A 27,608-nucleotide genomic window follows, 5' to 3' on the forward strand; every position below is an offset into this window, starting at 1 on the left:
CCCCTTTGGGGCGCTAACTTCGCTGGGGCGCTACTTTTACCATCCCAAAAAAGTTAGCGCCCCTGCGCCGTAAATTCAGTGATAGCGCTCCCCCTCCTTCCTGGGGCGCCACCAGTGAATATCGCGGTGCTACATGCAACAGCGACGCGCGCGTCGATACGTAGTACCGTGGTATCGCAGGCCTCCCTCCCCTGATTAAAGGGGAGGGGCCTAGCGCTGTGCGCACCAGGGCCCTGCTGGACCACCAGGGAGCAGGGTGTGCCAGGAAAACAGCCTGCCGCTCAAGAGGAGTGCCGGGGCTGTGCGATCGCGGCCAGCACCCTGAATATAAGAGGAGAAGGGGGCAGGTACTGGCAGGTGGCCAGAAAAAAAAAATGGCCACCCGACACCTGCCCCTTTAATTACCGCCGCCGCGGCTGCAAAAACACCACCCTGACCCTGTCAGACATATCGTCCGGCGATAGGTCAGGGGGCGCAGCCGAAGATTGCGGCCGGGGCGCGAGCGGGGCGCTGCGCATGGCGATGACGTCAACTCTGGAGGTGCAGCACCACGGGGCGCTACCGTCTACCGCTGCTGCTAGCCTCCCGCTGAATGTGGCGCGAGGCGTTAGTGGCGCTGCGCCCGGGTGCTAGGGGCTTTGTGCAAAGCAACCCAATTTTCCCCTCATTGGGTTTTGGTATTCCTACAAATTTATGCCAAGGAACCAGCCAAATCCTTAGCACCCTTGCTTAACTCCTCACTAGAAACCAGCTGAATTTACCTCCTAAGTGTAGGTATGGGAGCAAATGACGCTTAGGTGACGCTCGCCGAACTGCCTTACATTTAATGCTTGGATTGAATTTGAAGTTATCTTCCCAACCCTTGATCAGGATACCCACAAGCTACTGAGTGAATGAATTAATCCATTCATCAAAGAAAAGCCAGACAATGAATCGTGCTCTAACAGCTATTTATTGACTAAAAGATCACATCTTAAAGTTAAACTTTGAGACCTGGTATATCCAAATCGCAAACCAAATTACGTGGCTGAAAAATTTGGGTGTAAGTGAGTTATGCGCATAATTACAATGCGCCCGTGTCACCTCAGTCTTTTACAGTCGTCCATCAGACCCTCTTTCCAAACAATTCTCCTTCCACAAAACTGGCCACACCCCCCCCACCCCCACCCCCCACCCCACAACCAACTCTCAAATGCGCGTATCCTCCAAATGCACTTGTTCGGGGAGCCTCCTCACTTTATGACCAAGTTTTCAGGTGCAGCAAGATAGGAAGTAATTCTTCTGGTCTTTTATTGCCCTTTTTTTGAGCGCTTTAAAAATGTTATCCTTACTGAGACCTGCTCTGTACTTTCTGTTTCTTTTAATGCGTAAGTCACATAAAAAATGAAAAGCCTGTTAAACATGCTGTGCCTAATCCAAATGAATGAGTTGAAATTTAGGTTTCATAATTAAAGAAATATATGTGAGTTCGGCACTTTTCCTGGGCCCAGATTATTTACACTGATTTACACCCATTTAAGTTTTGGCATATTCTAATAAGATTGGAAGGAATATTGGGCGTAACTTGGCGTCGGCGACATTGGAATTGGGTGCATTTTTGAGTGCAACTTCTGGGTAGGAAACCCCAGGCCCCAGTGTATGAGCAATCAATAGATCCCAATGGACTTGGTCAAAGACATCTAGCAGTTTTAATAACAATTCATTAATGGGCAATTACTTAATAAATGGGTAACAGAGTTTACACAGGCAATTCGCTGTATCACTGTAAATCAGCATTAATGGACACTAAGTATTAGTGATAGCAGCAATTACAGTCTGAGCTTGTTGCAATTTGTGAGGTTATTTTTGGGTTAAATCCCTAGATAACTGACAAGTTAACAGCATTAGGTAGACAGTCTATCAAATAGCTCAGTGTCTGTGTGCACGATTAGCAAGGGTCCAAAGCTTATACAACCTTACTAGTCATGGCTCAGTGGTAGCACTCTTGCCATTGAGTCAAAAAGTTGTGGATTCAAGTCCCACTCCAGCGACTTGAGCGTATAATCTAGGCTAACACTTCAGTGCAGTACTGAGGGAGTGTGGCACTGTCGGAGGTGCCGTCTGTCAGATGAAGCATTAAACCAAGGTCCCGTCTGCCCTCTCAGGTGGATGTAAAAGATCCCATGGCACTATTCAAAGAAGAGCTGGGGAATGCTCCCTGGCCAATATTTATCCCTCAATCAACATCACTAAAGCAGATTATCTGGTCATTATTTCACTGCTGCCTGTGGGTTATGGCTGCGCGCATATTGGCTGCTGCATTTACTACATTACACCAGTGACTACACTTCAAAAAGTACTTAATTGGCCATGAAGTGCTTTGGGAAGTCCTGCGATCGTGAAAGGTGCTATATAAATGCAAGTCTTTTTTTATCCGTACGAAGAAAGAAAGTCAATCACCTTCTTTCCCTGGGCTGCAGAACTTTGCTTCTGGAGTGTCAACTTGACGTACTCCCTTAGGTGGAAGGGTTATTTGTTTCACTTGTATCTTTGGTCCGAGCTGAACCCACCTTATGCACGAGCAACGATATCTGAGCTGTCTTGCCTCTCATCTTCCTTGATCTGAAACACTAGTACAGTTAATTAACACACTTATCTGGCGAGTGTAGCTACACTTTAAATTCTAATCTCTGACTATCTGTCCTTAAGGTACCTTGTACAGGCAAAGGTACCTTTCTCATCTGCTCGGCAAAGATTCTTCCAGAGGAAGACAGAGAGAATCTTTTTCCAACTTCCTAGAGAAGCTAAGACAGTCCAAGTCTGTTTCTATTACTACTTCTACAAGAAACTACTTCTAACAAAGACCAAGAGCATCTCCTTCTAATGACTGGAGGGGTGCAAAGCCCTCTGTCTTTATACATTAATTTCAAATAGGAACCAATTCCATTCAAGTAACCAATCTGTGACGCACCTATCAGAGGAGCTCACCCCTTTTCTGTGAATCAGCCCCTGTAGTCCGAGTGACACATTTGTCAAAAGAGAAGGGTTCAACTTGGTGTCAAAACCAATTTAATAAATATCCTAGAGTCCTGCGGACATCTTTGAGGGTTTTGGGACTTTGTGTCTCATTCCCAGAGTATCCATTAAGGTGTCTCACACAAATATGAAGGGATGTGACATGTTTATGTCTCACTCAAAGCTTCTATTGAGGTCTGGCAGAATGGCTTCTTATGCTATTAAGGAATGTCTGTTATATAAACACGCCTTCATAGAGTAACTAATTAGAAGCTCTGCATCTGCTCCGACGATGCCACCTTCCACACCAGTGCTTCCGACATGTCTTCCTTTTTCCGCAACCGAGGATTCCCCTCTACTGTGGTTGACACAGCCCTCGACCGTGTCCGTTCTATCTCCCGCACTTCTGCCCTCACCCCTGCCCCTCCCTCCCGGAACCACGATAGGGTTCCCCTTGTCCTCACCTTTCACCTCACCAGCCTCCACATTCAACGGATCATCCTCCGCCATTTCCGCCACCTCCAACCACATCTTCCCCTCACCTCCCCTTTCAGCATTCCGTAGCGACCGCTCCCTCCGAGACACCCTAGTCCACTCCTCTATCACACCCAGCACCCCTTCCCCTTCGCCCGGCACCTTCCCGTGCAAGCGCAGGAGATACAACACCTGCCCTTATACCTCCCCCCTTCCCACTGTCCAGGGCCCCAAACACCCCTTCCAGGTGAAACAGCGATTTACTTGTACTTCTTGCAATCTAGTATACTGTATTCGCTGCTCACGATGTGGTCTCCTCTACATTGGGGAGACCAAACGCAGATTGGGTGATCGCTTTGCGGAACACCTCCGTTCAGTCCGTAAGGGTGACCCCGAGCTTCCGGTCGCCTGTCACTTTAATTCACCGTCCCATTCCCACTCAGACCTCACCGTCCTTGGCCTCTTGCATTGTTCCACGGAAGCTCAACGTAAACTCGAGGAACAGCACCTCATCTTCCGATTAGGCACTTTACAGCCTTCCGGACTCAATACCGAGTTCAACAATTTCAGATCATAACCTCGGCCCCCATTACATTTTCGCTTATATTTTATCCACATCTTTGTTTTGGCCCTTTCCCCCCGCCCCCCTTTTTTTTCTCTCTCCCACATGGCAGCTGTGTCTCATTCTGCCAGAACATTTCACACCTAATCTAGAGCCATCTTTTGTCTCCACTAGTCCTATCACCACCTCGTCTCGTTTTGAATACCTCTTAATGTCTCCTCACTTCTTTTGTTCTCTCCCAGCCCTGCCTTTCGATCTATTTCATTTCCTTTCCAGTTTTGAAAAAGGGTTAGACCCGAAACGTCGACTCTATTTTCTCTTCACGGATGTTGCCTGGCCTGCTGAGTTTTTCCAGCATTTTCTGTTGTTATTTCGGATTTCCAGCATCTGCAGTATTTTGCTATCGTAACTTAGAAGCTCTATGGCTTAATTGTTTAAAAGCCTGTGCACCAGTACAGTACATAAAAAGACAGAAGAAATCATATATCCTTGGCTCATTCCATATTTTTTTATCTGAAAATCATTAACTGAAATTTTTATTTTAGTCTTTACTAATGGCAGAGACTTTAAACAAATATTTTGTATCTGTCTTCACAGTAGAAGACACAAAAAGCATAGCTAAAATAGTGGGGAACCAAGGGGCTAATAAGAGTGAGGAACTATATTAATGACTTAGATGAAGGGATTGAGTGCAATATATCCAAGTTTGCTGATGATACAAAGCTAGGTGGAAAAGTAAGCTGTGAGGAGGACACAAAGAGCCTGCAAAGGGATATAGACAGGTTAAGTGAGTGGGCAATAAGGTGGCAGATGGAGCATAATGTGGGGAAATGTGAGGTTATTCAATTTGGTAGGAAGAATAGAAAAACAGAGGCCGGAATTTTCCGGGGTGTCAGCGGGTGGGATCGGTGGCGGGTCGGGTGGGAAAGTAAGTTTTTTTGACAGCGGGTCGGGAACCCGCCGCAACATGCCTTTTATAATGTTGGGTCTGTCAGTGCTGAACAGACCCTTAACAGGCTTTTTTAACTTTAACTTTAACTTCATGGCCATGGGAACCACGCTGTTTGGGGACCATGTCTGTCAATCAGAGGCGGGAGTTCAGTGGCCATTGCTCTAGCTGATTCCTTGATAGCTTTAAATGTACAGTAAAAGCTCCCACCTGACAGATCATCACTTTCCTCCGCCACAGCTGTTTCTCAGTCCATGTCCAGCACAGATTCTGCAGGCTTTTCACTTTCCACTCTCCATCCACTCTCACCTCATTGGAAGAACTCTCTCACCATTGACAGAATGGTTTTGTCATCTCTACTTCACCTGCCATCTATTCCATCAGCATAGGTGCCATTTATACAGTCTCACCTTGGTCCTCAGAATCCAACCACGATCAGCCCCAACACCAGCAGCACCAGGCACACCAGCAGCACCAACAACAACTCCAACCTTCTCCGCAATCAACTGAGGCTGCACAGGACAGAGGGCATCAGCACCCAAGCACATTGCTGCCCGAGACGCCAGGGATGGCCTCACCAAGGCCAGATTTACTTCACTTGGCGCTGTACACCCTGGCTGCCACATGATGCGCCAGGTTGGCATCATTCCACACCAACACCATAAAGCATTCCTACAATGCCCAAGCCATTCCTTTCACACTCACCACCATTGCGGGGGTTACTGTTATGTCTCACCATTCACTGCATCTCACTAAGCCACTTCCAAAGGTGCACACAAATCTGTCCAAGAACACAAAGGTTTCAATGTTTGACACCACATTAACAGAAGCTTTACATGAACAGTGTATAAAACACCCAAGTGGCTACCCTTGTGTGTTGTTAGTTGGTATGATTGCACTAGGATGAGGGTGAGTGTGAGGAGTGGCTAGTGAGATGGGGAAGTGATAATGTAGATAGAGCGGGATGGGTGGAGGTGCAAGGTAAGCTGGTGGGAGCAAGCATGTGTGGGAGTAGGGTAGGGAAGGCAGAATGATGGGGATGTGATGAGAGGCACAGGAGGATGAAGGTGAGTGTGGCTTTGTACTAATGTTTCCTGATCTAATGAGATCATTGAAAAGTTTGCGGCACTACATCCAGGTCCTCCTGATGACATCCCTGCTTGTGACCTCCTGTGCAATGTGCAACCAGGCTGTGTTGGTCTTCTGGGGTGGTCTCTTCTGCCCATGGGAAGGGAAGGGGACCTCCCTGCAAGCTGTGACTCCCTCCATAAGCATATGGAGGGAGTCATGGGAGAACCTGCACCTCTGTGTAGTGATTGTCAGTGTTTGCAGCACTTCAATGCTGTAGAACACTGACAGCACAAATGTCAAATGTAAGGGGGCTATGGTCCCTTTAAGGAAACCGGTGATGACTCGTCATGAATGATGTCACCAGACCCGCGTCCTCTAATTGGACCGGGAAACACGCTGGGCGGGCTCAACAAGCCCCGTCAATGTAAATTAATTTTAGGCAGTGGGATGGAGCTAGCAGGGGGGTCGCGACCCGCCACCGACATCGCTCGCACTGGACCCGCCGAGGTGAGCAAAATCCCCGCCAGAATATTTGTTAAATGGTGAGAAACTATTAAGTGTTGGTGTTCAGAGATTTAGGTGTCCTCGTACAGGAAACACAGAGAGTCAGCCTGCAGGTACAGCAAGCAATTAGGAAGGCAAATGACATGTTGGCCTTTATTGCAAAGGGGTTGGAGTAAACATAGAAACATAGAAGATAGGAGCCTGCTCTGCCATTCAATGATATCATGGCTGATCATCCAAATTCAGTACCCTGTCCCTGCCTTCTCCCCATATCCCTTGACCCCTTTAGCCCTAAGAAATATATCTAACTCCTTCTTGAATATATTTAATGAATTGGCCTCCACTGCCTTCTGTGGTAGAGAATTCCACAGGTTCACCACTCTCTGGGTGAAGAAATTCCTCCTCATCTCAGTCCTAAATGGCTTACCCCTTATCCTTAGACTATGACCCCTGGTTCTGAACTCCCCGCCCATCGGGAACATCCTTCCTGCATCTAGTCTGTCCAGTCCTGTTAGAATTTTATAAGTTTCAATGAGATCCCCTCTCATTCTTCTAAACTCCAGCGAGTATAAGCCCAATCGACCCAATCTCTCCTCATACGTCATTCCTGCCATCCCAGGTATCAGTCTGGTGAATCTTCGCTGCACTCCCTCCATGGCAAGAACATCCTTCCTCAAGAGTAATGAAGTCTAACTACAACTGTACAGGGCTTTGCTGAGACCACACCTGGAGTACTGTGCACAGTTTGGTCTCCTTATCTGAGGAAGGACGTTCTTTGGAGGCGGTGGACCAAAGGTTCAATAGATTGATCCCTGGGATGAGAGGGTTGTTCTATGAGGAGAGATTGAGTAGAATGGGCCTATACTCTCTGGAGTTTAGAAGAATGAGAGGTGATCTCATTGAAACATATAGAATTCTGAGGGGGATTGACAGGATAGATGCTGAGAGGCTGTTTTCCCTGGCTGGAGAGTCTAGAACTAGGGGGCATAGTCTCAGGATAAGGGGTCGGCTGTTTAAGACCGAGATGAGGACGTATTTCTTCACTCAGAGGGTTGTGAATCTTTGGAATTCTCTGCCCCAGAGGGCTGTGAATGCTGAGTCTTTGAGTATATTCAAGACTGAGATAGATAGATTTTTGGACTCTAGGAGAATCAAGGAATATGGGGATCGGGCGGGAAAGTGGAGTTGAGGTCGATGATCAGCCATGATCTTATTGAATGGTGGAGCAGGCACGGAGGGCCGTATGACCTAGTCCTGCTCCTAATTCTTGTGTTCTTACAACCACTGTTAAATTTTGTTAAATAGCAAAAATTTGTCTAAATCAACAGGATATATTCCATGTTCTTGAGAATAACCAAAGTATCTTCATTTTTAGAGAGATAGAACAAAATGTTTCTGCTCTTTCCAGACTTATTGACATAGGTTTGACAGCTGTGGTAAGTGAATTTATGTTTTAATTGGTCTTAATTTCTCATTATTCTACATTGTTAACTATTGCATTTCTAGGACTGCTAATCGAATTGGAGAATAATTTGGTTCCTCTTTCATTCCAGGGTTCTCTCTCCTCTCATCTGCAATCTGACAACAAAGGTGTCTTGCACAGAGTGATCTTTGTATTAGTGGCTGCCAACATTATTTCAATTGGTTTGGCTGCATTTGTCCCTATGTGTATTAGACAAAGGTAAGTTACTACTCGTGGGTTTGGGGAGGTTAGTGAACTGGAATAAATTATAGCCTGGAAATGGCAATGAGCGACGTCGTCCTATGAATGTTTAACTCCTTCCTACGAAAATGCTTTCTTCCATTTTAATGGAGGTATTACTCATTTCACATCACCAGCGGCGTGAGAAATTTGATCTGGATGACTCAAGCGTTCATACAATAACATTGCTCGCAGTACTTTCCAAGCCTGTGCTTTATAAAAGGGGGAGGGGCACACAATTGTGATTACTTTAAGTGTAGTTATCCTTCAGTTTACTCCCTCCTCTCGTTGAGTTGTTGTGTTGAGTCAAGTTGGGATATGGTTCCACTGGCACTGGCTGCCAACTTTATGTGTGACCCTAGACAGTGAGAGGGGGAGAAATTCAACATCGTTGCGCCTGATTTTTTTTTTGGACGTAACATTGATGTTGAGGGGACCAATATCTAGTTGCAATGTCCCGAGCCCGATCTTCCCCGGAAGTGCGCCGGCTGCCAAATTGGAAGCCGGTAACTTTTAGGTGTGCAGGGCGCCCGCCCGTTAGGTGTCTTGCATGTGCAAATCGCGGTCCTAATGCCTTCAATGGAAATAAAAATCATGAGAGATGTAAAATGGACTGCCAATTTGCTAATACCTGTTTTACAGTGTTGCACAAAGTCAGAATGGCCTCCTTAGTTTATCAGCTGCAAAATTGACCAGTTTGCATTAGGTTTCTGAGCCCAAATCACTGAAGTAAATTATAAACAGTAGTGACGCCAACAATGAGTCCTGGGGCATTCCACTCAGCACCCCTTACCACCCGATGTAACTCCTTTAATAAGTGCCTGTTGTTTTCTAACTTTCAGCCGATTCATTATCTGGACCCAGTAATTACACTGAATCCCCACAACTTTAGTTTAAATCTTTCAGCCTTTCATGTAGAACTTTATCAAAAGCATCTGGCAGTCGAGGTAGAACACGTTGAAGGGTTTTCCAAAGTCCACTTGAGATGCCATTTTCTGTAGCTGTACGTTATTCCAGGTCTCTCTTTGCCCCTCTGACCACTCTTTTAAAACCTGTTTCCTCAGTCGGCCGAGACTGTCACGAGCTCTAGGAATTGGGGCACAGTCTCAAGCTTAAACAAGGAAAGTTACACAAACAAGTTACACATGTATAATGGACTGCCCCGAGAGGCAGTGGTAGTCTGGGCTGGAATTATCCAGGAAGCCTTTCAAAGCTGCACTGTAATCTGCCTGCAGGGGGCGTTATTTCAGCATTCTGGGCTGAATTTTGCCGGCGCTCAGAGGGCGGGTTTGGAGGCGGGTCAGCTGCCAAAGTAGCAAAGATTGACAGTGGGTAGGGGACCCGCTGTCAACCCGCCTCCACGTGAGTCTGGAGGCCGAGTCAGTGAATATATTCAAGGCGGAGATGGACAGATTTTTGAAAAACAGGGGAATCAAGGGTTGTGGGGAGCGGGCAGGAAAGTGGAGTTGAGGCCAAGATCAGATCAGCCATGATCTTGTTGAATGGCGGAGAAGGCTCGGGGGGCTAAATGGCTTACTCCTGCTCCTATTTCTTATGTTCTTATGTTATTATGAATCTCCTAGGTGTCGAGTCTGTCAGCGCTGAACAGACCCGACACCAAGCGGTGGGGGAGGCAATTCACATCATTAAAAGGGTTGTTAACATCTAAATAACTGTTATTTTAAGCCTACATTTCAATTTTACGTGCTCCCCCACAGGTTACCCGCTGCTCGGGGAACCCATCAGCGCAGCATGTCGTGAGTGCATTCAACATTGAATGACCTGACAACTGCCAAAGTTGTATAAAAGATCCCATGTTACAGCTGTTCACTTTCAAAGCTCAGAAACTATTGGTTACTGCATTTGGATGACATATTGAGCTTTCTGCAGCTTGCAAGTGTTTGGAGCCAACTCTCTATCCAGTGCCACCTCATTGGAACAACCTCTCTCACCATTGACCGATCGCTTCTGTCATCTCAACCGCACCTGCCATCTATTCCATCAGCATCGTTGCCCTTGAAAATATCTCACCTTGATCCTCAGAATCCCACCAAATCAGCCCCAACACCAGCATCACCGGGCACACCAGCAGCAACAGCAACAACACCAGACTTCTCCGCAATCAGCTGATGCTGCACAGAACACAGGGCATCAGCACCCGACCATATTGCTGCCCGGGACACCAGGGATGGCCTCACCATGGCCAGATTTACTTCACTTGACGCTGTATACCCGGATGCCACATGATGCACCAGGTTAACACCACCACACACCAACACCATAAACCATCCCTACAATGCCCAAGCCATTCCTTTCATACTTGTCACCATTGCGGTGGCGGTGGGGGGGGAGGTGGGTGCGGGATACCCTTACGTCTCACCATTCACTACAACTCACTAAGCCACTTACAAAGGTGCACACAAATCTGTCCAAGAACGTAAAGTACTGAAAATAAAGGTTTCAATGTTTGACGGCATATTACCAGAAACTTCACATGAACATTGGCTAAACCACCCAAGTGCCTACCATATGTGTTGTTAGTTGGTATGCTTGCAGTAGGATGAGGGTGAATGTGAGGTGTGGCTAGTGAGATGGGGAAGTGATAATGTAGATAGAGAGGAATGGGTGGAGGTGCAAGATAAGTTGGTGTGAGTAAGGATGTGCAGGAGTAGGGTAGGGAAGGCAGAGTGATGTGGATGTGATGAGAGGCACAGCAGGATGAGGTTAAGTGTGACTTTGCAGTAACATTTCGTGATCTACTGAGATCATTGAAAGGTTTGTGCCACTGCAGCCTGGTCCTCCTGACGACATTCCTGCTTGTGTCCTCCTGTGCAATGTGCAACCAGGCTGCATTGATCTCCTGGGGAGATCTCTTCCACCCATGGGAAGGGAAGAGAACCTCCCTGCATGCTGTGACTCAATCCATAAGCATATGGAGGGAGTCATGGAAGAGCCTGGGTGCAGCCCTGAACCTCTGTGCAGTGTTTGTCAGTGTTTGCAGCACCTCAATGCTGTAGAACACTGACAGCACAACTGTCAAAATGAATACGGCCATGGCCCCTTTAAAGAAACCGGCCAATGACGCGTCATCAGACCCACTTCCTATTAATTGGCCGCGAACCTCTCAGGGCGGGCTTAACAAGCCCTATTAACGGAAAATCACTTGGAGATTGTGGGCTGCGGCAGGCAGCGGGCTGGGACCGCGACACCGACCCCGGCCGCCCCGGACCCGCCTCAGTCGGCAAAATCGCGGCCTCTGATTTCGGCGGAATTTTATCACCGATTTTTGGCAATCCATCTAACAGCTTGACTGGCAGCTAAGAAAATAACCCAAATAGGCTGGAGACTGACTGGCAGGCAGCCACTGTGTGAATATTTATTGCACTTGAAAATGAGCTCATTATCATACTGGCTGCGTATGTTAAATATTATAAAACCATGCTGTTTTACCAAAAATAATATGAATGCAATTGGATTCAAAATCAGAACTAAAATAAATCGTTCTGCAGCTATTCAGAAGCCTCATGAGGACCAGTTATAGATGGTTAACAAAGTAAATTACACATCTGCAAAAACGTAATTTCAGCATTTTTTTTCTCTAGGTATCAACGCATATTGAAAGCAGCTTCAGCAATGAATGTCACAGTTCTGGCCTCTGTGAAAAGTAATCCCATGATTTTAGAGATACCTGGAACAAACAAGCACACCGCTGAAGGGTAAAGTAAAAAATTAATTTCACTGATTTTACGGGCAAAATATTCAGAGAAGCCATACCATTGGCAAATCCTTGCAAGCAGGGAACAGCTTAATAGGCCAGATTTTGCTGAATAAATAATGATGCCTGAATGATGCACAAATTGGCCAGCAACCTGTGGCGAGGGACACAAGGCCGCAACTGAGTGGAGCAGGTAGGTGTAGTGGGGGGGCCGGTCCCGATCGTGGGGGGGCAGTCCGATGGTAGTCGGGGGGGTGGGGGGGAGCAGATGGTGGTCAAGTGGTCTGATGGTGTGGGTGGGAGGGGAGCAGACAGATGGCGCGGGGGTGGGTGTTTACTGGATAGCTTGTTGAGCCTGGAGGAAGCACTCCTGCTCCTCCTGGCCCATAAGCAATGCTGTAAAGGCACTCACCTCATGGATTCAACCCTTCTTGCTTCCTTGCACCCGCCGGGTTTCCCGAGGCCTAGGTTGACATGAGTTAAAAATAGAATGACTGTTAAAATCATAGTATCATAAGGTTTAGATTAGCTATAGAAAAGGACAGGGTGCAATCTAGAGTAAAAATACTTAATTGGAGGAAGGCCAATTTCGGTGGGTTGAGAACTGATCTGGCCCAGGTAAACTGGAATCAAAGACTGGCAGGCAAAATTGTAACCGAACAATGGGCTGCCTTTAAAGAGGAGATGGTTTGGGTGCAGTCGAGGTACATTGCCACAAGGGGGAAAGGTAGGACAACCAAAGTCAGAGCTACCTGGATGACGAAAGAGATAGAGAGCAAGATGAAACAGGAAAAGAGCGTGTATGACAGATGTCAGGTTGAGAATACAAGTGAGAATCAGGATGTATATAGAAAGATCAGAGGGGAAGTAAAAAAGAAAATAAGAGGGGCAAAGAGAGAGTATGAGAATAGATTGGCAGCTAACATAAAAGGGAATTCAAAAGTCTTCTATAGGCATATAAATAGTAAACAGGTAGGAAGAGGAGGGGTGGGGCCGATTCAGGACCAAAATGGAGACCAATGCACGGAGGCAGAAGGCATGGCTGAGGTACTAAATGAGTACTTTGCATCTGTCTTCATCACGGAAGAAAATGATGCCAAAGTCATAGTGACGGAGGAAGTAGTGTGGATAAAAATTGATAAGGAGGAGGTACTAGAAAGGCTGGCTGTAGTTAAAGTAGATAAGTCACCAGGACCAGATGGGATGCATCCTAGAATGCTGAGAGAAGTTAAGGTGGAAATCGCAGAGGTACTGGCCTTAATCTTTCAATCCTCCTTAGATACAGGAGTGGTGCCAGAGGACTGGAGAATTGCAAGGATAAACCCAGCAAGTACAGGCCAGTCAGTACAACCTCGGTGGTGGGGAAGCTTTTAGAAACGATAATCAGGGACAAAATTAACAATCACTTGAACAAGTGTGGATTAATTAAGGAAAACCAGCACGGATTTGTTAAAGTCAAATCGTGTTTAACTAACTTGATTTATTTTATAGATGAGGTAACAGAAAGGGTTCATGAGGGCAATGCGGTTGATGTGGTGTACATGGACTTCCAAAAGGCGTTTGATAATGTGCCACATAATAGGCTTGCCAGCAAAGTTGAAGCCCATGGAATAAAAGGGACAGTGGCAGTATGGATATGAAATTGGCTAAGTGACAGGAAACACAGAATAGTGTGTTAGATCCGTGTGTTAATGGAGACACGGAATGCAGGAGTTGAATTAACAAGTGTTTACTGAACAAAGTCTGGAGGTGAACTAACAACACAAGACGCTACACAGGCTTATATACCCGAGTGGTCACTACTGATACTACAGTATACAGGGGCTTCAAAAACATAGTTCCTCTTAAAGGTACATACACTACAATTCCTCCCCTTTTAGATAAATAGTACATAACATTTTAAGTAATCATTAAATAACATTTTTACAAGAACACTAATATACACATTTGCTGAAGTTAATCAATTACAAATTCAGTCTCTCTGGAGGCTTCCTGACTCGGTCCGGATAACGCCTCGGTGGTGTAGTAGGTTCTTTTGGCAAGGTCGATTCGGCTTCAATGCTAGTGTTGGGTTCATCTGGTTCCAGTATCACCGGATCGGAGGTAGATACTATGGGTATCTCTGCTTCATCACTAGGCGTATAGAGTTGTGGTGTAGGTTGTCCTTTTTCGGATGACTCTATGATCTGGTCAGCATGGCGCCTTATTATGCTTTCTCCAATGTCCACGGTATACATCAGCGGTCCTAGTCGTGTGCAAATAGTTCCAGGCTGCCATTTCTCGGTACGGTAGTCCCGGGCCAAAACTGGCTGACCTATCTGGAAGGTTCTAGGTGGCCTTTCATTCATGCTTTGAAATTGCCGGTTCTCTACGTCCCTTCTGACGTTTGGCTTGACCAAATCCAGCCGGCATCTTAGTCTTCTATTGAAAAACATCATGGCGGGGGTTTGGTTTGTAACCACATGTGTTGCATTCCTGTACGCAAACAAGAAGTTATCTACCTTATGTTGTAGATTTATGTCTTCATTACCCATGGCCTTTATGGCCTTCTTGAAGGTCTGGACAAACCTTTCAGCCAATCCATCGGTGGCGGGATGGTATGGGGCGGACGTGTAGTGCTTAACCCCATTGTTTTTTAAGAACTTCCTGAATTCTTCGGATACAAATTGCGGTCCATTATCAGAACAGATCTGTTCAGGCAGCCCATTCCTGGCGAATATGGTCCTTAATACTGTGATGGTTTTTTCCGTGGTGGTGGAGGACATCTTTATTACCTCTGGCCACTTGGAGTGTGCATCCACCGCGATTAAGAACATTGAGTCCATAAATGGACCAGCAAAGTCGATATGTACCCTTTGCCATGGAGATGAGGGCCACTCCCATGGATGTAGAGGGGCTTGTGGCGGGGCGTTTTGGACCTTCTGGCATCCTAGACAGCTCTTGGTCATTTCTTCGATGTCTCCATCGATACCTGGCCACCACACAAACGCTCTGGCTAAGTTCTTCATTTCCACTCCACCCAGATGCCCCTCGTGAAGCTCCTTTAGCACTCTATCCTTGAGTTTGGGTGGAATCACCACTCTGGATCCACACATCAAGGTTCCTCGGCACACTGACAGCTGTTCTCTTCTTTGCAAGAATGCTGGCAACAGTGGTTCGCCATGTGCTGGCCATCCCTTCACCATTAAATCGTAGACTCGTGAGAGAGTCGGGTCATTTCGCGTTTCCTTTTCAATGGTAGAATTTGTCACCGGTAGACATTCCACTATGGTCGAGTGGAATATCTCCACTGGGTCCACCATAGGCACCTCTTCCACCGTTGGCAATGGTAGGCGCGATAACCCGTCAGCATTCCCATCCTGTTTTGTTCCTTTGTACTCTATGTCATATTGGTGTGCCCCTAGGAAAAGGGACCACCTCTGTAGCCTTTGCGCTGTCATAATGGGAACGCCCTTTTTAGGGTTGAATATGGAGACGAGGGGTTGATGGTCAGTCAACAAGGTAAACTTTTGTCCGTGTAGGTAATGGTTGAATTTCTTCACCCCCCACACCAGGCTGAGTGCCTCCCTGTCGATCTGGGCATAGTTACGCTCAGCTGAGTTCAATGAGCGCGACGCAAAAGCTATCGGCCGCTCCGAGCCATCAGGGAATCTATGCGATAATACTGCTCCCACGCCGTAAGGGGATGCATCGCACGCCAGTCTGATTGGCAGTGATGGGTTGTAATGAGCCAACACTTCCCTGGACGTGATCAAGCCTTTGCATTTATGGAAGGCACGTTTACAGTCTTCGCTCCATTTCCAAACTACTCCCGTTTGTAGCAGTGCGTTAAGCGGGTGCAGAACCGTCGACAAGCTTGGTAAAAATTTATGATAGTAATTTACTAATCCCAGGAACGACCTTAATTGTGAGACATTTTCAGGCGCTGGGGCCTTTACGACCGCTTCAATTTTTTCAGGTGACTTATGCAACCCTTCTTCGTTAATGACATGGCCACAATATGATATTTGTTTCTGGAAAAATTCGCATTTGGGGCAATTTGCTCATAGGCCCCGTTCTCTCAGCCTCGTGAGCACCTGCTCCAAGTTGGCAAGGTGCTCGTTGTCGTTTTCTCCTGTTACAAGGATGTCGTCTAGGTAGCATTGAGTCCCCGGAATCCCTTGCAGGACTTGCTCCATAGCTCTTTGCCAGATAGCCGGAGCTGATGCCACTCCGAAAACCAGTCGATTGTACTGGTATAGGCCTTTGCGTGTGTTTATCGTGAGATACGTTTTAGAGGCCTCCTCAACCTCCATCTGTAGATATGCCTGTGCTAAGTCAATTTTGGTGAAACGTTTCCCTCCGGATAGTGAGGCGAAAATATCTTCTATCCTTGGAAGAGGATACTGTACTGTGTGAAGAACCGGGTTTACAGTCACCTTGAAGTCCCCACAGATGCGAACTTTTCTCTGTTCTTCAGATTTATCATTATTTAACGTTTTCTTCATGACCGGGACGATGGGTGTTGCCCACTCGCTCCAATCTACCCTGGATAACACGCCTGCTTTTTCCAAATTCTCCAGCTCTGCCTCGACGGCTGGACGAATTGCGTATGGCACCGGCCTTGCCTTAAAAAACTTGGGAATTGCCGCATCTTCCACTTTTTTTGAGGCGGTGGCGCCTTTCAGGGTTCCTAGTTCCTGTTGAAACACTTCTTTGGCGTTAGCCAAGATTTCTTTTAATCGTCCAGGTATGACGTCATCATCGTTTTTTTTTCTTACTGGTCACCGTCAGTGCCTGAATGGAGTGCCAGTCTAAACGTATCTTTCTGATCCATTCACGTCCCAACAACGGTGGACCACCATCTTGCAGAACGTATAAATACAACTTCTGTATTTTCTTGCCGTTGTATACAACAGGCACCCTTATTTTCCCTCTGGGGTATACTTTCTGCCCCGTATATGTCTTCAAGACAATGGATGTGTCTTTCAAAGGTATATGCGGAAGTAGCCGCTCGTAATCCCGTCGACTCATGACGGTCAGAGCTGATCCTGTATCTAGCTCCATTTTGACTGGAGACCCCGCTATCGTGAGGGTAACCCAAATGGTCTGGTAATCTTCTTTGGCAATTACATTATGTAATTTGAGACAGCTTAGTCTCTTGTTTCTGGAGTCGCTATTGCTCTTCTGGTCTTCGGAGCTACTGTCCGTCATCATTTGTACCTTTCTGTACTTTTCCTTATTAACCTTTTTACTGTCAGCGGATTTCTTTCCAGATCTGCATACACGTGCAATGTGTCCCATCTTTCCGCATTGCCTGCATGCTTTGTCCTTGAACCAGCAGTCCTTCTGGTCATGGGTGGATCTGCCGCAGCGATAACATCTCTCGAAACCCCGTGTCATTTCATGGGTGCCAAAGTCCTGTGGCTTTTGCTGTATCTCTGCAGCTCCTCTTGCTGCTGCTTCGTATGATACAGCCACACTGAAAGCCTTGTCCAGTGTCAAATCTTTCTCAGAAAGTAGTCTTTTCTGTGTTCCTTCGCTTAGGAGACCGCAGACGAATTTGTCTCGTAGAGAATCTGCCAGTCCTGCCCCGAATTGGCAGTGCTTTGACAGCTTTCGTAATTCGGTGAGGTAATCAGCGTTACTTTCATTCTTGTGCTGATTCCTCCTGAAGAATTTGAATCGTTCCGCTATCAGCAGCGGTGTTGGGTTTAAGTGCTCCTGTAAGGTATCAACAATCTCCTTAAAATTCTTGTCCATCGGTTTGGCTGGAGTGATCAAGTTTCGTAACAGCCCATATGTCCTTGCGCCCATCAGATTTAGAAGTACCGATGCCTTTTTATCATCCGCTACTTCATTCGCCTTGCAATATACCTCCACTCTTTCCACATATGTGGTCCAATCTTCTATATCACTATCGAAAGCAGTAATATTGTCAGTCTTCGGCATCTTGAAAATCTAAAATGGCGCTTCCCGCGCTTTTCTTTCTTCCCCGCCGAGTTAAGATGGCGCCTCCCGCGCTTTCCCGCCGCTGCCGCTGCTGCCAACGCTGTTGTTGGCGATTCCCGTTGCGACCTGCAGCTTTTCGCGGTATTTCTATTTTTTTTTATATATCGCTTCAATAGTTTCTCTGTTACTTGGAGAACCGTTCCCGTTGTGGAGCGGACCCTCTGGGACTTTCCCCTCCCTCTGCTCGGCCCGAACGCCGACCTGCTTTGCAGCACCGGCTGCGCCCTGAGTGCTCCACCCTCTCTCTCTCTTTGCTTCTGCTTCCCGACTCGCTGCCCGGCCCCGTTGCAGAGCCAGCCGATCGAGCTCTAGCCTGCCGCAGCCCAGGAAGGATCAGTGCACTACCTGCCACCAGCCCGTTTAGCTGGGGAAACCACAGACTGGAGACCAAGCCTGGCCCTCGTTTTCGAGTTTCTTCGAGTTATTTTTTTTCTTGCTTATAGCTTCGACCTTCGTCTGAGGAATCGATCCCCTTGAGGTGCTGCCGAATTGCAGGTAAGTTCGTTTCTAACTCGTCGCCACTGTTAGGTCCGTGTGTTAATGGAGACACGGAATGCAGGAGTTGATTTAACAAGTGTTTACTGAACAAAGTCTGGAGGTGAACTAACAACACAAGACGCTACACAGGCTTATATACCCGAGTGGTCACTACTGGTACTACAGTATACAGGGGCTTCAAAAACATAGTTCCTCTTAAAGGTACATACACTACATAGTGGTGAACGGTTGTTTTTCAGACTGGAGGAAGGTATACAGTGGTGTTCCCCAGGGGTCGGTATTAGGATCACTGCTTTTCTTGATATATATTAATGACTTGGACTTGGGTGTACAGGGCACAATTTCAAAATTTGCAGATGACACAGAACCTGGAAGTATAGTGAACAGTGAGGAGGATAGTGATAGACTTCAAGAAGACATAGACAAGCTGGTGGAATGGGCGGACACATGGCCGATGAAATTTAATGCAGAAAAGTGCGAAGTGATATATTTCGGTAGGAAGAACGAGGAGAGGCAATATAAACTAAAGGGTACAATTCTAAAGGGGGTACATGAACAGAGAGACCTGGGGGTATATGTGCACAAATCGTTGAAGGTGGCAGGGCAGGTTGAGAAAGCGGTTAAAAAAGCTTACGGGATCCTGGGCTTCATAAATAGAGCGGATTGGTCTCCCGGTCTTCGACCCGCCTCCGTTAAAACCGGAAGTGGGCGGGTTCGATGCGGGTTGTGTTTCTGTTTCAGATTTTTTGTATTTTAACCTCTGACCTGACCCCCAACCCACCCATTTTGGGGCGTTAAGATTCACCCCTTTATTTCTGTTTCTGTACCTGATTTGACATTGAATTCATCCACTCTAATTCACCCTCCTTCCCAGTCCTTCCTCTGCATATTTCCCAACCCTTAAATCTCATTTGATTAAGGAAATATGTTATTTACGGGGATGCAGGGGGGGGGGTGGTGGGGGAGGCGGGAGTGGGCAGGTGGGGGCAGTTTAGCGGCCGGGAAACCTGGACAAACCCCCACACTGTATGTACGGTAACGGGACATGCTGCAAGATGGCCCACTCCAGCTAAATGTGGCTCATTGTAAAACTACAGGTAGACTGATCATGATTTTCCTTCCATAGGTTAATAGACAAAAATAGTAGGCATGTGCTGTTGGAAAATTTCACAATATATAAATAGCTATATATATATATATCTCTAATGCAAAACTGAAATCAAGACTCATCACACAATTGCTCATTTTATATTTCCCAGTGCCTCAAAACTGTGAAACTTCTTACTTCCCTCAACTTTCCTTTCCTCCTACATTTTACAAGTTTTGTATTGCCTGATCACTACTTCTTGATTTATCTTGTCTTCAATCCTACTCTCTTTAACTTTGGTGCTATCCTGCACAATAAGTCCCAAGATCTGTACGAGGGTGGGTAGCCCATTGGAGTGCAGTAGATCCCCAGGTGAGTCCATGAGCCACACAATGGCCTACAAATTGAGCCATGTAGCATCCATTTTTCAGGCACTACGTGGCCTCCTAAGTCCCAAAACTGGTGGGCAGGAAGCCCGTGGACACTTTCGACCAGAAGTGCACCGCCGCCATATTGGGTAAGGACAAGCAAGAGCTGTCCTTTACCCACCCCTGAAGCAAATAAGGGCCCAATGCCTGCTTGAGGTCCCCACTGCAAGATTGGTTAGCCCTGAGGCAGCCAGCGGCATCATGGGCTGCACTCGGAAAGCAGCCCTGCAGAATGCCTGCAACAAAATAATAGCAGGAGTGCTCCTCCCGATCCCACATTAAACCACCCTCCCGATTGCCGCCACTCCTGCCTCCCCCACCCGGCCCCAACCCCCGATCTCCTTCCTCATGGCCCCGAGATCCCCAAACCCTGACTGCCAGGCTCCCCGATCCCTGATCTCCCTCCCCCCCACCAACCTTGACCTCCAGGTTCCCCAATCTCCCTCCCCCCAAGGCCCACGATTCCCCCTGCCAAGTCCCACGATCCCCCCCTCCCCCAAGGCCATCACTTACCCGTAGGCCACTGTGGCACTAACAGCTGCCCAAACTTCCAACACTTGCTGTTGTGGCCTCCACCCACAGTGTCATTCACATGGGAATGAGGTCCAAGGCCCAATATTCGGGGCACTCACGAATTTCTGGGCCACTATCTCCTAGCTGGTTTTCCTTGCCACCAGGAATCTATTTGAAATAAAACAAGAGGAAATAATTTCACCAGACTGGTTCCTGGGATGGGGGGATTGTCCTATGAGGAGAGATTGAGTAGACTAGGCCTATATTCCCTAGAGTTTAGAAGAATGAGAGGTGATCTCATTGAAACATACAAAATTCTTACAGGGCTTGATCGGGTAGATGCAGGGAGGATGTTTCCCCTGGCTGGGGAGTCTAGAACCAGGGGTCACAGTCTCAGAATAAGGGGTCGGCCATTTAGGACTGAGATGAGCAGAAATGTCTTCACACAGAGGGTGGTGAATCTTTGGAAACCTCTACCCCAGAGGACTGTGGAGGCTCAGTCTTTGAGCATATTCAAGACAGAGATTGATAGATTTTTGGATATTAAGGGAATCATAGAAACATAGAAACATAGAAGATAGGAGCAGGAGTGGGCCATTCGGCCCCTCGAGCCTGCTCCGCCATTCAATGCGATCATGGCTGATCATCCAAATTCAGTACCCGGTCCCTACTTTCTCCCCATACCTCTTGATCCCTTTAGCCTTAAGAAATATATCCAACTCCTTCTTGAATATATTTATTGAATTGGCCTCCACTCCCTTCTGTGGTAGAGAGTTCCACAGGTTCACCACTCTCTGGGCGAAGAAATTCCTCCTCATTTCTGTCCTAAATGGCTTACCCCTTATCCTTAGACTGTGACCCCTGGTTCTGGACTCCCCGGCCATCAGAAACATCCTTCCTGCATCTAGTCTGTCCAGTCCTGTCAGAATTTTATAAGTTTCAATGAGATCCCCTCTCATTCTTCTAAACTCCAGCGAGTACAAGCCCAATTGACCCAATCTCTCCTCATACGTCATTCCTGCCATCCCAGATATCAGCCTGGTGAATCTTCGCTGAACTCCTTCCATGGCAAGAACATCCTTCCTCAGATAAGGCGACCAAAACTGCACACAATACTCAAGATGTGGTCTCACCAAGGCCCTGTACAACTGCAGCAAGACATCCTTGTTCCTGTACTCAAACCCTCTCGCTACGAAGGCCAACATACCATTTGCCTTCTTAACCGCCTGCTGCACCTGCATGCTTACCTTCAGCGACTGGTGCACAAGGACACCCAGGTCTCGTTGCACTTCCCCTTCTCCCAATCTATTGCCATTTAGATAATAATCTGCCTTCCTGTTTTTGCCACCAAAGTGGACAACCTCACATTTATCCACGTTCTGTTGCATCTGCCATGTTTCTGCCCAATCACCCAACATGTCCAAATCATACTGGAGTTTTTCGACATCCTCCTCACAGCACACACGCCCACCTAGCTTTGTGTCATCTGCAAATTTGGAGATATTACATCTAGTTCCCTTGTCTAGATCATTAATATATATTGTGAATAGCTGGGGTCCAAGGACCGATCCCTGCGGTACCCCACTGGTCACTGCCTGCCACTCGGAAAAAGACCCGTTTATTCCAACTCTTTGCTTTCTGTCTGCCAACCAGTTCTCTATCCAAGTCAATACCTTGCCCCCAATCCCATGTGCCTTAACTTTACATGCTAATCTCTTATGCGGGACCTTATCGAAGGCCTTCTGAAAGTCCAGATACACCACATCCACTGGTTCTCCCTTATCTATTTTACCAGTTACACCCTCAAAAAATTCCAGTGGATTAGTCAAGCATGATTTACCTTTTGTGAATCCATGTTGACTTCAAGGGATATGGGGATAGTGCAGGAAAGTGAAGATGAGGTAGAAGATCAGCCATGATCTCATTGAATGGTGGAGCAGGCTCGAGGGGCTGAATGACCTACTCTTGCTCCTATTTCTTTTGTTCTTATGAAAACCAGCAGTGAGTCCACCGTTTCAATTTTAACTCCTGTACCACCTAGTTTCCAGCAGGTGGAAATGAAACCCCTTCCTCTCGTGTTCATGGAAGAGTTCATCTGTTCGACATTTCTAGAGAAATCTCACTTCAGTGGAAGTGCTGAACAGAGGGAATCTTCACTAACACATTTACAATGCAGCTACACATTGCCACCAGAGGAATCGCTGCACTATAGTTACGATACTGCCCCACCTTTCAACTGTTGGTTGATTTAATAAGGAAGTCATTCTTTTATATATTTTTCTTCAGATCCAACCCAATTTGGAATAAAGCTCTGTTCAGTGAAGCAACCTCCTGTTTTAATGATGAAGCTTGTATGGATCAGAAAAGGTTTGCATTCTCACTCCTTTGAAATTCAGAAATTGAAACCTAGCCTTAAAACAACTTCATTTATTACATTGACAAAACTAACAGTGATGTAATATGTTATGAAATACAGTTTGAACTCTCTTGATGATAATGCCATTGCTGAAGAGAAGGATTACTTTAATATTCGGAAACCTGGCACCTACAAATATCAGGTAATTTAGAAAATCGTTGAAAGTATTATTATTAGGTTGAAATAACACAGTGTGATATTAGTGGCAAACACATCAACATGTTGAAATGTAATTTCTTTCTCTCTACTATTTTAAAGGCATTAGCGCATTTAAAAAACACAACTTAAAACTTACAACAGAATAGCAGAGTAAGGAATTTTAAACAAACAGGTTACTATGTGCAATACACAGCCCAACTTCCACCTGTATGTCTTTCAATTAGGATAGATTTCATGCAGTTTTACAAGTAGAACTGGAAACAATTTTACATCTTATCGACCAGCAATCAGGTTGGAGGTGCTCTTCCAGACCAACTTAGATTTTAAAGACTGAAATATGATAGCATATCAATTCTTATGCTCTCCTCCAAAAAAGGGGATTTAAACATTAATGTGGAAGCAAATAAATGTGTTTACTATATTATCAAGTAAATTCAACTGTCCTACGCTCCTATCAATGAGTTGTGCTCTTGAAAGGAACGTTGATCAGAGTTAGAGCTCCAACACTGTAATTCTCCGATCTGTGTTTTCTTTGAGTAGGGCTCAACACTTGGAGCACTGAAGTGCTGGATTTACTATTATGACCAAACTGCAGTCCTTCACCGCATTTTCCTTTTAATACATTTTCTACTTTCCTTGGCTACACTGTACATTTGACACCTTCACAGGATGCTAAGCATCACGCAACTCTTCAAGCCACAATTGATGGGCTAATGTAGAGCAGGACATCCAAATGGCAGCCTTTGAGCCAAGTGTGAACTCCAAGCCCTGGCAATCGCGCCCTTGAAAACCAAGCAAATCAGCCTGATTTGTGCTTATTTTCTTATTTGCTGGTTTGTCCTGTTTTAATTTTGTAGCCCTGGAGGTTTGGAAAGGGCTGTTTGTTGCATTGTCCCAAATCACAATGCTACCAACTTGAGATATATCTAAATTAAAGGGAATATTGATTTAAATTTTACGCGATAGGAATTGTGATCAATAAAGTTCATCTAGGAATGTTGAACATGTTCTCATTACATTTGTGTGTGTGCTGTCTTTATGCAGATGTTAATCCAAACATTGTGAACAGAGGATGTAGGTACGAGTCTGTTAAGCGTTTGTGCATGAACTTGGCCGATTCGAATTTCTACCCTTATAGGTGGTCACCGAGCCTCCACACTACATAATTACACAGCCCATAAAAGCAGAAGGGTTAGTCAGCCCTAGTCAAGGTCACAGACTTATTGACCTGTGTGATCAATACCACTCTAACTACTGCTGGTATCAGGCACAATTCAAGCAAAACAAATACAATACTGTAATATAATTTCCCTTCCTCTCCTTCATCATAAATGGTTTGTTGGACATCCTGCTGGGTCCGGTGGTCTGGTGAACTTATGAGACTCACTCAACAAGGGAAAGTTGCATCTATGATGGAGCTAACATCCCTATTTTATTAGATGCCATTTCCATATGGGGGACTAAGTAAGCGGCTGCCACAACTACACGGAAATGTTATTAATGCAAGGACCCCAAAAGGGTAACTTAGATTCAGGTAAAATTACTCATTGAATGGGTGGAATTTTACAAGGCTCCACTTCACTGGCAGGTCCTCATGTGCAGGATCATAGAATGGTTACAGCACAGAAGGAGGCCATTCCGCCCGTTGAACCCATGCCGGCTCTCTGCAAGAGCACTTCAGCTAGTCCCACTCCCCCATCCTTTCCCCTGCAATTTTTTTTCCTTCAGATGCTTATCCAATTCCCTTTTGAAAGCCACAATTGAGTCCGCCTCCACCACCCTTTCGGGCAGTGCATTCCAGATCCTAACCACTCGCTGCGTAAAAAAGTCTTTCCTCATGTCACCTGTGGTTCTTTTGCCAATCACCTTAAATCTGCGTCCTCTGGTTCGCGACCCTTCCACCAATGGCAACAGTTTCTCTCTATCTACTCTGTCTAGAACCATCATGATTTTGAACACCTCTATCAGATCACCTCTTAACCCTCTCTGCTCCAAGAAGAACAACCCCAGCTTCTCTAGTCTATCCACGTAACTGAAGTCCCTCATCCCTGGAATCATTCTCGTAAATCTTTTCTGCACCCTCTCTAAGGCCTTCACCTCCTTCCTAAAGTGCGGTGCCCAGAATTGGACACAATACTCCAGTTGAGGCCGAACCAGTGTTTTATAAAGGTTCATCATAACTTCCTTGCTTTTGTACTCTATGCCTCTATTTATGAAGCCCAAGATCCCGTACGCTTTTTTAACCGCTTTCTCAACCTGTCCTGCCACCTTCAACAATTTGTGCACATATACCCCCAGGTCTCTCTGTTCATGCACCCCCTTTAGAATTGTACCCTTTAGTTTATATTGCCTGTCCTTGTTCTTCCTACCAAAATGTATCACTTCGCACTTTTCTGCATTAAATTTCATCTGCCACGTGTCTGCCCATTTCATCAGCCTGTCTATGTCTTCTTGATGTCTATCATTATCCTCCTCACTGTTCACTATACTTCCAAGTTTTGTGTCATCTACAAATTTTGAAATTGTGCCCTGTACACCCAAGTCCAAGTCATTAATATATATCAAGAAAAGCAGTGGTCCTAGTACCGACCCCGGGGAACACCACTGTATATCTTCCTCCAATCCGAAAAACAACCATTCACCACTGCTCTCTGCTTCCTGTCACTTAGCCAATTTCGTATCCATGCTGCCACTGTCCCTTTTATTCCATGGGCTTCAACTTTGCTGTCAAGCCTATTATGTGGCACTTTATCAAACGCCTTTTGGAAGTCCATGTACACCACATCAACTGCATTGCCCTCATCAACCCTCTCTGTTACCTCATCAAAAAACTCGACCAAGTTAGTAAGATGCAGCGGGCACCTTATCCAACAATCGAGGATGCCTTGCCCACAGTTTTCCTCCCGTTAATGTCAATGGACTGAAAATTGCAGGCAAAACATCTCCAATTTTCTGATAGGCCACCCACTGTGTACAAGGCCCCACCAATGGTGTGGTGGTTCGGAAAATTCCGCTCAGTAGCCTTACGAATATAGATCGAAGAATATTTTTAATGTTCAGCCTGATAGCGTTTATAGAATTTTCAACGAAGATCCTTTTGAATCCAATTCTTGTGTTTAATTGCATCGTGTGAGTTTTCACCTTGTGCCAGTAACCATTTTCCTCCTTGCATTGTAACTCCAAACAGGAAAAAAGAAGCAATATATTTTTGAAAAATGCTCAAAAAAGGGAAGTGGAAAATTCACCCGAGGTGGCAGATCAAGACTTTCTTACAATGGCTCTGGCATCACGTGAAGAAAGTATGGAAAAGCGGAAATCTGGGAAAACGGTGTACTTGTTCAGTAATGACGGACTGAAATGTACTGATCTGTAAATGAAGGTGAAAGAAAGTTACACTGTTACAAATTGAGCGGCTTTCTGGGTTGATATAGAATCTTAACCGTAGCTGTACAAATTGGAATATTTAACCTTAGCATTTGGGTTAACAACTTGGGTGATTATTTTCATTTTTTAAATTTCAAGTGACATTTCCTTAAATTTATGTTCAGGCTGATATCCAGCTTCCTATTGTTTGTTATTAATAGACACATTTTCAAGCAGATACTTTATAGCAATCAGTGACTGTGCTCTTCCCTAGCCCAGGAGAAGTGAAGCCAATGGCAACACTCCAGTTGCTGCCGTGACTGAGCTTGGCTCACTCAGCTTGTAACCTGGGCTGGAACCATGGGCTCTATGGGTTGTTTGGTTCAGTTTCATACCAGGCTGCACTAGCCACCATGAAGGGGCTCTTTTGATATATTTTAATTAGATTATTAGGGACAGCCCTGTTCACAGAAAGAATTAAAACAGTCAAAATATACATCTGGCTTCATAAGTAGTTTATGTTTGGAATGTGGGCATCGCTGGCAACAACAACTTGCATTTATATAGCGCCTTTAACATAGTAAAGCATCTCAAAGACGCTTCACAGGAGCGATTATCAGACAAAATTTGACACCGAGCCACATAAGGAGATATCAGGACAGGGGACCTTGGTCAAAGAGGTAGGTTGTAAGGAGCTTCTCAAAGGAGGAGAGAGAGGAGCAAGGCAGAGAGGTTTAGGGAGGGTATTCCAGAGCTTATGGCTAAGGCAGCTGAAGGCATGGCCGCCAATGGTGGAGCGATGAAAATTGGGACTGCACAAGAGTATCCCAGCTTTGGAGGAGCGCAGAGATTTCGGAGGGTTGTAGGTCTGGAGGAGATTACAGAGATAGGAAGGGGCAAGGCCATGGAGGGATCTGAAAACAAGGCAAGAGCAGCATTTATTGCCCATCCCTAGTTGCCCTGAGTAGGTGGCAATACAACTGAGTGGCTTGCTAGGCCACTTCAGAGGGCAGTTAATAGCAAGCCCCTTTGGTGTGGGACTGGAGTCACATATAGGCCAAACTGGGTAAGGACGGCAGGTTTCCTTACCTGGAAGACATTAATGAACCATTTTCATTTTTATGCCAATCTGACAGCTTCATTTTTTACTGATTTTTTTATTTCAAGTTTTTTTAAACTGAA

At 46.0% G+C, this 27,608-nt stretch overlaps 1 protein-coding gene across 2 annotated transcripts in view; it reads left to right on the plus strand.

Moving 5' to 3' along the window:
* Window positions 1-26,934, plus strand: part of LOC147124066 (cadherin-related family member 2-like) — a 189,510-nt gene extending 162,576 nt beyond the window's left edge. For both annotated transcript variants that reach the window (XM_085980586.1, XM_085980646.1), the window contains exons 27-32: window positions 7,930-7,990; window positions 8,108-8,235; window positions 11,859-11,972; window positions 22,775-22,855; window positions 22,965-23,046; window positions 26,251-26,934. In XM_085980586.1, coding sequence (XP_085836712.1) covers window positions 7,930-7,990; window positions 8,108-8,235; window positions 11,859-11,972; window positions 22,775-22,855; window positions 22,965-23,046; window positions 26,251-26,436 — 652 coding nt within the window. In that variant the 3' untranslated portion in view covers window positions 26,437-26,934. The remainder of the gene's footprint in view (window positions 1-7,929; window positions 7,991-8,107; window positions 8,236-11,858; window positions 11,973-22,774; window positions 22,856-22,964; window positions 23,047-26,250) is intronic.
* The last annotated feature ends 674 nt before the right edge of the window (window positions 26,935-27,608 follow it).

The sequence above is a fragment of the Somniosus microcephalus genome, chromosome 1 (assembly GCF_052327205.1).
Source record: "Somniosus microcephalus isolate GS21.2 chromosome 1, FLI_Smic_1.0, whole genome shotgun sequence".
NCBI lineage: Eukaryota > Metazoa > Chordata > Chondrichthyes > Squaliformes > Somniosidae > Somniosus > Somniosus microcephalus.